The 12,072-nt window shown below is 38.0% G+C and overlaps 1 protein-coding gene and 1 long non-coding RNA gene across 5 annotated transcripts; one reads left to right on the plus strand and one right to left on the minus strand.

Annotated features, from left to right (window-relative positions):
* The first annotated feature begins 551 nt into the window (after positions 1-551).
* Positions 552-3,364, plus strand: LOC122062750. The gene is made up of 2 exons (XR_006135081.1): positions 552-1,175; positions 3,106-3,364. It is a non-coding gene; the product is annotated as an uncharacterized LOC122062750 (long non-coding RNA).
* LOC122062749 (65-kDa microtubule-associated protein 6-like) lies at positions 2,990-11,756 on the minus strand. Of its 4 annotated transcripts, XM_042626395.1 has the most exons (13): positions 11,560-11,754; positions 10,901-11,391; positions 9,901-10,104; positions 6,607-6,861; positions 5,770-5,985; positions 5,540-5,695; positions 5,265-5,424; positions 5,039-5,190; positions 4,785-4,872; positions 4,629-4,702; positions 4,463-4,537; positions 4,044-4,380; positions 3,622-3,945 (listed from the first exon to the last, which is right to left on the minus strand). In XM_042626395.1, exons 2-13 carry the CDS (start codon positions 10,970-10,972, stop codon positions 3,929-3,931), a joined length of 1,806 nt encoding a protein of 601 aa, XP_042482329.1. In that variant the 5' UTR covers positions 10,973-11,391; positions 11,560-11,754; the 3' UTR covers positions 3,622-3,928. The 4 variants fall into 4 exon arrangements, with proteins under 4 accessions (XP_042482330.1, XP_042482329.1, XP_042482332.1 ...); XM_042626396.1 differs by lacking the exon at positions 3,622-3,945 and adding an exon at positions 2,990-3,413 and having other exon boundaries at positions 4,021-4,380; positions 10,901-11,756; XM_042626398.1 differs by having other exon boundaries at positions 9,901-10,109; positions 10,901-11,753.
* Between the last annotated feature and the right edge of the window lie 316 nt (positions 11,757-12,072).

Genomic DNA, 12,072 nt, shown 5'->3' on the forward strand with positions numbered 1-12,072 from the left:
CAACTTTAATATATGGGAGTCAAATTGACCACCGGTACTTAGTCATAATCTGTTAATCTTTTTGCATAGATTTTTATATTCGTTCTTGTTTGGAATCTCCATGTAATCAACCCAAAGAAGAAAACCTTTATTTCTGGGAGAGGAAAAAAAAAATTGATTTATAAACCATTGGGATAGGATTATGTTAGCACTTGTTTGTGTAAAATATTACTATTAAAAAGAAAAGTTGAAAATAGAAAGAGGGTATGTGTAATTTGCAAAGCGAGTCTAAACCATTATAGCAAATAAAATTAATCTCAATCCTATGACTGTACTTCATAATATTAATAAATGGACTTCTAATTTAAATCTGTTTCAAACTACTAACTCTTCTGATGTTTTTAATTTTTCAAACACGAATGATTCAAAAAACATCAGAGGAAGATACTTACCTCTTCCTTTTTTATCATATCACTTCATAGTATGTATTAGTATTAACTTTTTGGGCATTGAAGTAGATTGGATATTTGATAATTTGTTCCAAGGTAAATTCCAGATTATCAGATTGAGAGTCACATAAAATACATCTCTTGAAGAAACTAAAGCTTTTAACATTCTCAAGGACTAAATCAAACTGCAACAAAAGGTTAGACTATCGCTGAAGTTTAATTCTCGAGTAAGAATTCACTTCACCTTATTCGAAAACCTTCTATTAACAACAATTGGTCATTTCTATCTTTTGCAATTTGGTAGAAATATTGAGGTCAGAGAGATGTGATCTTGCTGAATGGTCTCTCTCTCCCTCCACGATAAAGTCATAGCGGTGTATATACAATCTCCTGGATCTCCCTTCCTTTTCTGTGGAGCTGTCTCTCTGGCTCGCCCTTCCGTTGTTCTTACCCTTCAATGGCCGGATCCCGGTGGCCAGATGCAACTGATGTCGCTGGATTCCGCCCCTCTTTCCACCAAGATTGGTGTCTCCGTAGAGGACCTTGCGTCGTTGCCTTCACTTGAAACACTTGGCCCTAAAAGTTGGGGAGAATCTATTTAATTTCATGCAGTCCTCCTGTAGTGTCGATGGTAGCAGACTTGTGGTTCCCATGGATATACTGGGTCGGTGGTTAAAGAAGTTTCAAGAGAAGGCCACAAAGGACCCTGAGTACTTGAAGGGTTTTGTGTTATGATTTCCCATCGAGGTACCCTTTCATTTGAGTCGATTATATAGAATTTGATTCATCAAGGCTTTTGGATTCGTGATTTTATTGTGAATGAAAAGAAGGAAAAGAAAAAAAAATTCTGCATTTTTTATTTTATTTTTTTAGCTTTCTGCCTTTTCAACTGCTCATACTTGTTTCTGACATAGATATGTAAAGAATTAGAAACAGGGGAGAGTAAAGTTGACGACGGAAGGTTCAGTACACTACTATGATTTCCTTCTTCTCCAAAGAATTTTTAATTTTTTTTTTCTCATCACAAAGCCCACTCTTTTTTTTTTCTTTTCGTATGAGTCTGTTAGAATACCATCCCTCATTGGTGGTGATTGCCTTCTTTAGTAGAATGAAACCTGAAGATGGGCTTAAATTTTTGAAACCGCTAATTCGGCTTTGTAGTTTGGTCGATGTTGTGTTGGAGATCTCCGTCATAGTTGTTTCAAGTGTGATGTGTTTCTCCTATGTAGGAGGTGGTTGCGCTAATTTGGCATTATAGTCAGTCTGTGTTCTGGGGCAAGAAAGGTATTCTGGTCTGCATGCTTTTCCTCTGTAAATGGTTGGATAATTGTTAGGACAGGAACTCCATATTTTTGGAGATAAGGATTTTATAATGGAGACAACTGCTTGCTTGGGGAAAGAGTTTTATTTTGAACTGAAGCTAGAATAGCCAGGGCAGTGAGTGGGAGTAGAAAAGCTTGCTTTTCGTCCTGTGAGGGAAGGTCCTTTCTTCCAGGACCATACGTTACAGCCACCTGCACAGTATGGTTCGCGATAGAAGCTGACAATTTAATAGTTTGTTTGGATGAATAACTGCTATGTTGGGAGAGTTGGAACAACATTTGAAGTTATTGCAGCTGATGAAGGTGAATTGGGATGTCTGTATCTTGTAAGAACAGTTCAGAGTTTAAAGGGGATTAAGCTTCAGGACTTGTAGAAGCTTTGTTTAGAGGATCCAGATTCTGGGTTCATAAGGTTTGAATGGATATTCTGTTGGAGATCTGGAGCTTTTATATGCTGGTCAAATTGAAAGAACAATTGATTGTTGGTGCTGGTCGGATGCTAGTCAAGAATAGTGAACTTGCATTTCAAGAAATCAACTGGAAGTTTTCTAGGGTATGGAGATGACAAGGGTATACAAGGGAAAGGGTTCTGTCTGACTGATAGAATTGGTGATTTTAATGTTGATAGTATTATACTTAAATGGTGTTTGAGGGACTTATTAAACACATAAAAGAACTTAACTTCATGAAGAACATCAAAAGAGAAGAGGCAGGGGGGGGGGGGGACATTATCCAAAATAGGGGTCTGGAATTTACCTGATCTTTCTGGCTGCCTTACTTCAATTTTCCATTTTGGACAAACTGGGTCAACTCTAAATACTATACGAGTCCCCCTACCCCCTCCTGCATATGTTGTATGGTACCTTTTGAAGCTTCCATGTGTGTGTGTGTCTCATATGTATTTATGCATTTATATATAGTCTTGTAGTATGAACTTGTGAATTCAGACAAACCTGACTGCTGTGCTGGTCAGAAAAAAACTAGGTCATTATTTGATTGAGTCCCTGACAAGAGCTAAAATTTTTAAAACTAATTTTTATAAAGAAGGTCCCAACTTTTGACATTAGGGTGATGGTCTTTAATCTAAATCTGAGAAAAATCAAATACTCAATTTGTTGGAAAGGAAAATAATGAAATGGAAGAACATATTTCTAAAGGTCACAGGCTTGAAGTGGAAAATAGAAGACCTATATTTTGGTGGAAATGTGTTTGTTCCAATGGTTTACTGACGCAAGAACCTTGGAGTGCAACTGTTTTACTGTATTCTTGTTAATCTAATCTTATTAATTACAAATATTTATTAGCTGCATTGGTGCTTCCTACTTGACCTCTAATGAACACCATGGACTCTGCAGTTTGGAGGCACAATGGGGCTGGTAATCAGATGAAAGTACCACGGTGATAAAGCTACCCACGCAATGTATAGACCATTGGGTATCACGAACATGAACTGCTTGCATACCAATGTTGGTCCCCTCGCAGTTGATGACTATTTTGTGCTGTTAAGTTAATTTTTGTGTATAAGTTCTACTGGGGAAGAAACAAACTAATGGCATCTGGTTCCATGAATGGTCTTGGTATAGCTATCTTGGAGATCTCCAGTGGCATTTGTTACAGTTTGTGGTGAACCTCGATGTTTGTTCTTCAACATAGGAGGCTATTTCTGAAGCATATGAACATTGAGAGAAGAAAATCAGACATCCAACTGATGAAGTGTACAGGGATACAAGATCAATGGCGGAAAAAAAAACACTAGAAAAAAACAGAAAGGGTTTCAAACAGATACATGAGCCGATAGAGATTCAGATACATGGTGATGGATATGGTGGTATAGCACAGAGAACCCAAATAGCAGGCACTCAATGGAGGTATACACAAGCCCCAAAATTGACTAAGCATAAATAAAATTCCCAGCCACACTAATATGTGTATATATATATATACATGTATAGGTGAAATACAAGCAAAGCCACCAAATAATCACAAACCCTCAAAACTACGTGTACAGTACAATACCGTTCCACATTTAGCCCCTATTTTGAAAGATACACATTAAAAGTTAAACTAGTAATTCCAAATAGCTACCCTCGGACACCTAACAAATCACAATCAAACGCTAGTGTACATTCTTTCCTTATTCACAAGGTTTTCTGCTGATTCGATCCAACATATAGAAACTCATGGATAGTTCAATTCTGCAGAAACAGAAGGTAGAATAATGAAACTTCATTAATGGCATTTAAAATTCCAGAGTAAGAAGAAAATCATACAATTTGGGCTCAAGGATTTTAACCTTGGTGAGGAGACCCCAGTTCGGAACCACAAACAGATGTGAATGCATATGACACTGTATCTTCTTTAGAAATGGCCACAAAGTTCAATGGTCCAGTCGACAACCTTCTTGTCTCCCTGAGATATCCATTTTGATGCCCATAGTGCAATCGTGGCGTCATGAGTTCAGGCATTGCACACCCAACAGAGTTCCGGCGTGGTGTGGGAGGTGTGGACCCATTTCCATTAGCACGGTAACCGTTTGGTTTCTTAAAGCTGTTGTATCTTTTTGGACTTGGCTTAGACCCATACATGGCTTCTTTCTCTGTAAGGAGCAGATCTTGAAGCTTTTTCTGATCCTGCCGAAACAAATGGAAAGGTCAATCTGTTGTAATGAATAATAGGGAGAGCAAAAACCAAAAATATTTGAACTGCGATTACCCGGTATTTCTTCTTCTCCTCTTCTCTTAATTGCCTGGTTAATTTATAATCCTCCAATAATGAGACCAATCGGACCTGGAAATAACACCACCAAGCAAGTTTCCTTCAAAAATTGATTCTCAAAGAAGTCCATGGACATGCCAACCTAAGAAAGTCTATAACTCACCCCATCATAAAGAAATGACATATTTTGTTCACGTTCCCAGGCTAGTGTTCTGTTTATCAGATTCTCTACCATTGCTGACATTGAGGAATCAAATAAATTGCAAAGATTAGTAGTCCTCAGACTAACAATGGATGGTTTTACTGGTGAATAGAATACCTGGAATCTTGGTTACAATAATCCGAGCTTTTTCTGCATGTTTTAGGTTTATATGAGCACCTCTTCCTGCGCTATATCGCCCCTCATCCTGAAATTCAGCACAACTGCTTATTCCAGAGCAGGCTTTCATCCCGATAGCTTGAAAGATTAGATTGATCAACCATGCTATTCGTACGACCTTTAATAAGTTTGATTAAAGTAGAAAGTAAAGTATTGCAGATACAATATTACCATACAATGAAATTAACGCTCACCTGGTTGTAGTCTTCTAGCCAATTTTCTTCCTCACAGGCCGCAAGCCATCTGTCTATTCTATCCATAATTTCTTGTCTACTAGCAGCTTCATCTTTTGCCTTAGTTATCTGTGCTTCAATATTTTCCATAAGTTCGGAGGGATCAACAAGACCTGAACAAAAGTTAACTTTGAGAAATGCATCTTATCATTAGCTTCAGACAGCAGCTGGCAGGAAGATATTATACCAGAGTCGATCAAAGCGTTAGCCTTTTCAGCAGCTGTGCTCTTGTCAGGCTCAATATGTGCTCTTCTGCATATTGCCTCCAACTCAGACCTCTTTTTCATGACCAGTTCTTTCATTCTACTGGCTTTCAGTTTAGTCAGTCTCTTAACCTCAGCTGCCGCCTGACAGAAAACAAGAGTAAACCTAAAGATCCATCTTCTAAATATTCAATTAAAACAGACGTTCATATGTCCATTAAAAGGAAAAAAGAAAGAAAAGTTGGTTGGGCTTTCAAACCTGCTCGATAACATCTAGAGAGAGAACCCCAGGCTTTGAAATTTCTGGTTCTGATGATCCAAGGATGAAAGTAATGCTTCTAAAACGACTTCTCTCTTCTTCAGGCGAGTCCATCAGATTCCAAAGTTCGAATAACGATCTCACAATATCTTTCAGCTACAATGTTGGAAAAGAGATCTACTTACATAACAATGAACAAGCTGATGTATAACAGCATTAGTCTGTATTACCTTCCGAATGCGAGATTTTCTTTCTGTTTTCAACTTGACAATGGCCTGATCTAGACCTTCCAAAGTCTTGTTGCTGATGTTTGTGGATTGTTCAGGACCTGCCTCACGTAAGCTTGGATGCACATCACTCACAGTCTTCCCAAAATTCAGTCCAAGCACACCACATAATGAATGCACCTCATTTACATACTGGAGAACTTTATTAACGCGTTCAGACTGCAAGTAAGAATGGTAAGAAATCAGACACACTGAATAACACACACACACACACACAAATGCAACCACTGTAATGCATGGGAGCTAAGTCAGCTGTTTCAACATGCTTAGTTCTTTGATATTTATCGAAGAGAAGAAGGGGGGGGGGGGGAACTTTGTTCTTTGATGCAATTAGCAAGATCTTTTTATGTCCTCCAACATATAATCAGACAGATTGATTCTATGGACCTCAGATTTGTCAATAATAATTAGTGCCATAGCAATATATTGTAGAAGTAGGATTTCAGGTCCCAATGATGAGAGGTCTAATTGAGAGACAATATTTGGCCTTCTTCACTTCAAATCTTAAAAAGTGCCATTTTGTGCACTTGTGCTTGTCTTAGGTTAACTAATTGTACATGTTCAGTGAGCATTTATTCATTCTTTCCTTTTATTTAAGGTGAACTTTATCCTTTAAGTGATAAATTGGTCTTGGTATTACAATGCAAGTTGCAAATTAGAAACTAATGTGCATGTTTCCAGTTTCAAGGGATAGCTCAAATAACTATCCTTAATGGTAGTTATGGTGAAGTGGGAGAGAAAAGTATAAATAATGAGAAAAGAGATGATAATAATGGATACCTTCTCCTTTTGCAAGTTATGGAGACATGTCTGATATTCAGTAAGCTTTCTTAATGATAAGTCCTGTTCTTCCATGGTCGCGGCACCATTGGGTTGAGTGTATCCTGAAATCTCTCCACTCATCTTCTCAATCTGTGCCTTTAGATCAGAAAATTGCTTAATGCGTTCCTCTTTCTTCATTTTCAGATCTTCTACCAGTGGCAAGACTGATGCAAGTTGCTCCTTCAATGTTGCAGAATGCTTGTCTGTTTGTGTCTGTAAATTTGATAAATGGTATAGCATGAAATGATTTACTAGAAATCCAAAAATCTCTATCTCCACTATGCAGAGCATTAAACTGAAGTAACATATGTGAATAAAAACTTTGTAGTGCTTTATCCAATGATGATTAGCAGGAGTAAATGACAAGTTGCACAGACGATCACTGTGTGGGTATTTCTGCCACACATACACAAAGACACACACAAATACATAGTGACATGCACAAGTTCTCACTTGAGGAAGAAGATGTAAATTCACAGTTTACCTTTTCTTCCCCTAATATAAGCTGTACTTTGCAGCTTACTTTTGGAGATGCAGTATACCATTAAAGAGACTGAGAACAAACTAAGATATAGACATCTTGACCATTGCTCAAAAAATGAGCTTAGTTGTTTGTTGTGTACAAATTTGATTCCAGCTAAATGTTATGGTTATTTCAGTTGAGTAATCCTGAGGGCAGAATATCTATCATGAAAATATACAATGCACAAATGTTGGTTTAGTTCCTATAAATATGAGATGCTATGTTACAATGAGGACATATCTTATTTGAGTTTACAATTAAGAAAATAAGATGATAAAGTGTTGCTGTCGCCTTAAAGGCCTAACTAAATTATTACCCCGAAAAAAAAAACATAAAGGAGTTCCATGGTTAAATCGCTCGACCAGAGTAAAAGCAGGTTACTTTGCATAACAAAAGGGAAAGGGATCAACAGTAATAGAGAGGGGAAAGGCCATATAAGAGATGCATAACAAAATCAAAGGAACAAAGAGATGACATGGAATATGGTGGATGTTGTATTGCAGAAGCAAAAGTGGAAACTGAGGGGGAATGCACAACACAAAAAAATGAGGCAAGGCGGAGTGAATTTTGACCATTGCAAAATCTTAGCAAGAATATCCACTTCCAGGCATGGAGTATGGGCCAAGAAATAACATCCAATGCTGCCTTTCATTTGTCAAACACAAGAACTATTTCAGATGCATAAGCCTAGTTAGTAAAGAGATGTCAGAACAGATCCAAGGATAGATTTCCCATCAAAGATTCTTGTATCTGTATTGCAGAGGACAGCAAAAGTCAAAAGATCCTCCAATATTAGGTTGGACCTTTATTTTCCCCCAATGCCTGGAAAATTTCCCCCTTCCAATCTGTGCATATCTATCCCCCTTCAACTCAAGCTTAATAAATTTAGAGATTTCAGCTTTTGAATGAGTTCCCTTGAAAATGATCGCTTCAACTAAATTATCATTGCTTCATCTCTTCATCCTCATTTATCTGTTCTTTTTTTTAAGAATTTTTAGCCTTTCATAATTCGTGCTGTTAATATATCACCTTGCACCACTATAAATTAGACAAAATCCACAACCCCACGACATTCTTTGGACCATCATTCAATTCTAACATATATATGCCAAAAACCACCATGCTGCAGCGTGTGCTTAAAATTCAAATGTTCTCCATTTCTGCATGCAAGGAGAAATCATTCTTTCACGAGAAAACTGCATGAAACCTAGAAGCCACCTAGATGCACCACCTATCAAAGAAAAGATTACCAAAAGGACCATATCCTTCGTTTCTTTCCAGCCCTTTGGCTGAAATCAAACCTAGCCATAGTTTTCATAATTGAACCCCAAGTTGAAATTCTAACTCGTACCAGCAGTTCATCTACCAATACAACTCCTTTTACCAATCAAATCAATTGCTTAAATTTCAACCATGCATTCCACTTACTTAGCACTTCCACTTTACCCAGAATTGCAAGGAGTGCTTTAATCAAGGTCTTATGCTAATCATCTTATTGTTTAATTGGAAAAAAAAAAATCAATTCTTCCTTTCTCTCCATCTGAATTACTTATGTTTCCAGAACTTGTACAGTTAAGACCAGATTCAGAGAAAGGGATGGAGAATTCTATACAATCCATGGTTTGCTCTACTATTGTGTGATTCTGCATGCATATAATTTCACCAAGTGACCAGGATGGATAAGGGATCAGGAATAAGGGCTAAGTAATAGTGCAGAATCACCAAAGTCTATTTCTAGAAATTTAGGGATTCAGTTCGCAAATAGCATCAGTGTGTTCACATTTACTTCTGTTAATGTTCCCACAGATGGAAGTCGTACATTCATAGTTTTCCTACAAACTTTACTCATTAGGATAATGAAAAGTATAGCATTAGCACCTTAACTCCAGTCCCAGCTTCCTAACACTTTGCTACTCCAGCATCAACAATTACTGTCACATTATCAATTCCATACGCGCTGACTTTGTAACTAGCTGGAATACAATTTATGGAATTGAGGAAGACAATGGTGGGGGAAAAAAATATTCATTTGATTTTCATCCTAGGCTCTACTCACATTATCTAAAAAAAATCTGCCCTGCTGATGGTAATGGATGATAGATGCTCAACCAAACAACTAACAAGCATAAGAAAAAGAATGTCTTCATGTATCCACTTCACTCCTTGCTACTTTAGAAGACGGGAAAGACAGTAAAATTTTGATTTTTCTAATTCTCAAATCATGAATATTTGTTCATGTGCAATGAATTGGGCATGCATTAAAGGAACTGCCAATTCCCCCAAGATTAGCAGAATTGGCACCATATCTGCTAACTTGGCAGCTTTTATAGAGAACAAAAACCAGACAGGTAGGGCACCTACTCATGCATTAAAATTGCAATCCATAAGGGTTTTGCCATGCAGCATAAATGAAGCCCGCATTTTGGCCGTTTTTCGCTTAATCTGGACCATTGGAAGTTTCTCTGCGGTATTTTTTTTCCCATATTGTGGTGTCAAGTCAAGGAGGGTGGGTTGAGATTAAATTTGATAATTTCCCATTTTTCAAGCAGAAGGATCAGATTTCACCAACGCACTGTTCACTCAAGAAAAAGAAAAAACTTTGGTGGAAAAAAAATAAATAAATAAACAGCAGGCAATGGGAAGGGAGATTAGTAATATTCATGGATGAATGTAAGAACTAGGAGGAAAGATGGCCATAATCTGGTCTTGGTTCCCCATGTCGGATATACCTGGGTATTAAGGGCAAGGTCCCCAAGAGCAGCCATAAGGGCTGAAAGCTCTGCTTCCTTCACCGCAACAGATTGACGGAGGCGTGCCCTGGCATTGCTCGCCTCATCAACCTTTCTTTTGTACACTAGCAGACACTCCCTTTCAATTTCCAACAGCATGCGGCCCTTCTCCAGTTCTGTCACACCGATCTCATTCCATTTGTGCTGCTCTAACAGGCATTGATGAAATAAATGTCAGAACATTCTTACTTTTGGTTCGAAGAGCAAAAGACCAGTAAATTATGGGAATTAGAAGGAGAGAGACAGTAATGATAGAATTAAATAAACTTCGTTCATCCCATCTGGATGGAATCTGTGAGAAAATTGCAAGCAAAACAAAACCAGAAAAATCAATTGAATAAGTATTGTTGCAGCCGAAAATATCATAGAAGGCACGATTTCTAGAAAACATCTCACCAAGATAAGAAAGAAAAACAATAAACTTAAGCACTTACCTTCGGATTCTTCTACTACTATTTAAATATTCTCAATTAACAAAAAGGAAGAGAAGATTGTAAACCATTTATTTTCCAGAGAATAAATTGAATTTGCAATCCTGCAGGATACTTTCCCAAAGAACACAATTCTAATCATGTTGTGACTCTGCCAAATTCAACAAAGGCTGCGGAGGACAAGGGAGAACAGAATAATCTGCCATCATAACTTTTTTTTCTTTTTCTTTGTTTACCAAATTCTTATCTTCCTTTGTTTGCAAATTTTAAGCAAACCCACTTCTTTCCACTAAACGCTCTCCTGCAACTTTTCATCAGAACTAATCATGATTCACTTTAAACAGCAGATGAAGTTGTTCAGAACCGTACAACAGCCACTAACAAATGAAGAAAAGTACGCCAAAAGGAGAGAAGAAAAGAAGAGTGAAGTTATTATTGAAACCGAGAAGATAGAAAAGATGACAATAATGGAGGTGAGAAAAGGAAAACAGAGAAAGGAGAGGACATACCTGAAGCTCTCTGAGTAAAGCACTGCAAGTGGAGTCCGTATGGACATTGGTAAGGCTCCCAAACACCTGCATTTGTACCGACACGAGTTCTCCTCACTCTTCGAGTTTTTCAACTCCAAAAACTTTCTATAAACAGGGACAGAACACAGGAACGGAAATGAAAAAAAGGCAAAGCCCTAGCTCCTCCTCCACCAGAAACAAGAATTCCTCAAGTTCCAAGCTCCAATCACCACCACCACCACCACCACCACCACCTTACCCACTAACAGAAATTATATATATAAAAAAAAAAAAAATTCAAGATTAAAAGAGTCAAAGCTCAAAGAGGAAGATAGAGACGCAGAAAAGGTTTGAGCAAAGCTCGAAATTCCAAAATTTGAAGCGAAAAAGTCCAAGGAAGCAAGCCACATGGGTCGCTCTCCCTCCCCGTTTCAACAATCAGATCTGAAGCTCCGTTGCAACACAAACGCCATTCACGACCTCAGCAGTTACTGTTACAAGAAACGTAGAGGTTGGATAGTCAAATTACGAAAATTGCAAAGAAAACAACTGCCATTAATGAAACCACATCAAACAGAGAGAGAGAGAGAAGCGCTCCTAGACTTTCACCACAAGAGGAGCTCAAATGAGTTACAGGTGAAAGGGAAAAGTGCGATTACGAAACGAGAGATGAGCGCATGTTAGTGGCGGGGATCTCTAGGGTTTGTTGGAATTGCAGAAGCGGATGAAAAGAAATATTAGAATAGAAAAAAAAGAATGAGCTTTTGAGAATCGAGTGTTTTACAGAAGGGGAACTCAGAGCTCCACAGCTTTGGAGGTTTAGCTTTTAGTGAGGAGTAACAGTTTCAGGTGTCGCCGTCGAAAGGACAGGACTCAAAATATTATTTTCATTAATTATTCGCATTCATTAATTGTGGAAATTAATCATTAGGAGAGGAATTTATGGTGCTTCTCCCATACTTGCGTAGTTGCACACTTGCACCTGAGCTGAGGATCTTCCTTTCAATTTTGGCTGTACCTGGGATTATCCAGAAGGATGAGGCTATTCTTTCTGCAGCAGAGGTGGCAGTACGCATTGGAATGTTGGAGTCCATGTCCATCATTGGAATGTGCATTAACCTTGCATCATAGAGGAGCCAAATCCTCAATTAGATAGGTGGCTCTAATTTTAG

The sequence above is a fragment of the Macadamia integrifolia genome, unplaced genomic scaffold (genome assembly GCF_013358625.1).
Source record: "Macadamia integrifolia cultivar HAES 741 unplaced genomic scaffold, SCU_Mint_v3 scaffold1098, whole genome shotgun sequence".
Classification (NCBI taxonomy): domain Eukaryota; kingdom Viridiplantae; phylum Streptophyta; class Magnoliopsida; order Proteales; family Proteaceae; genus Macadamia; species Macadamia integrifolia.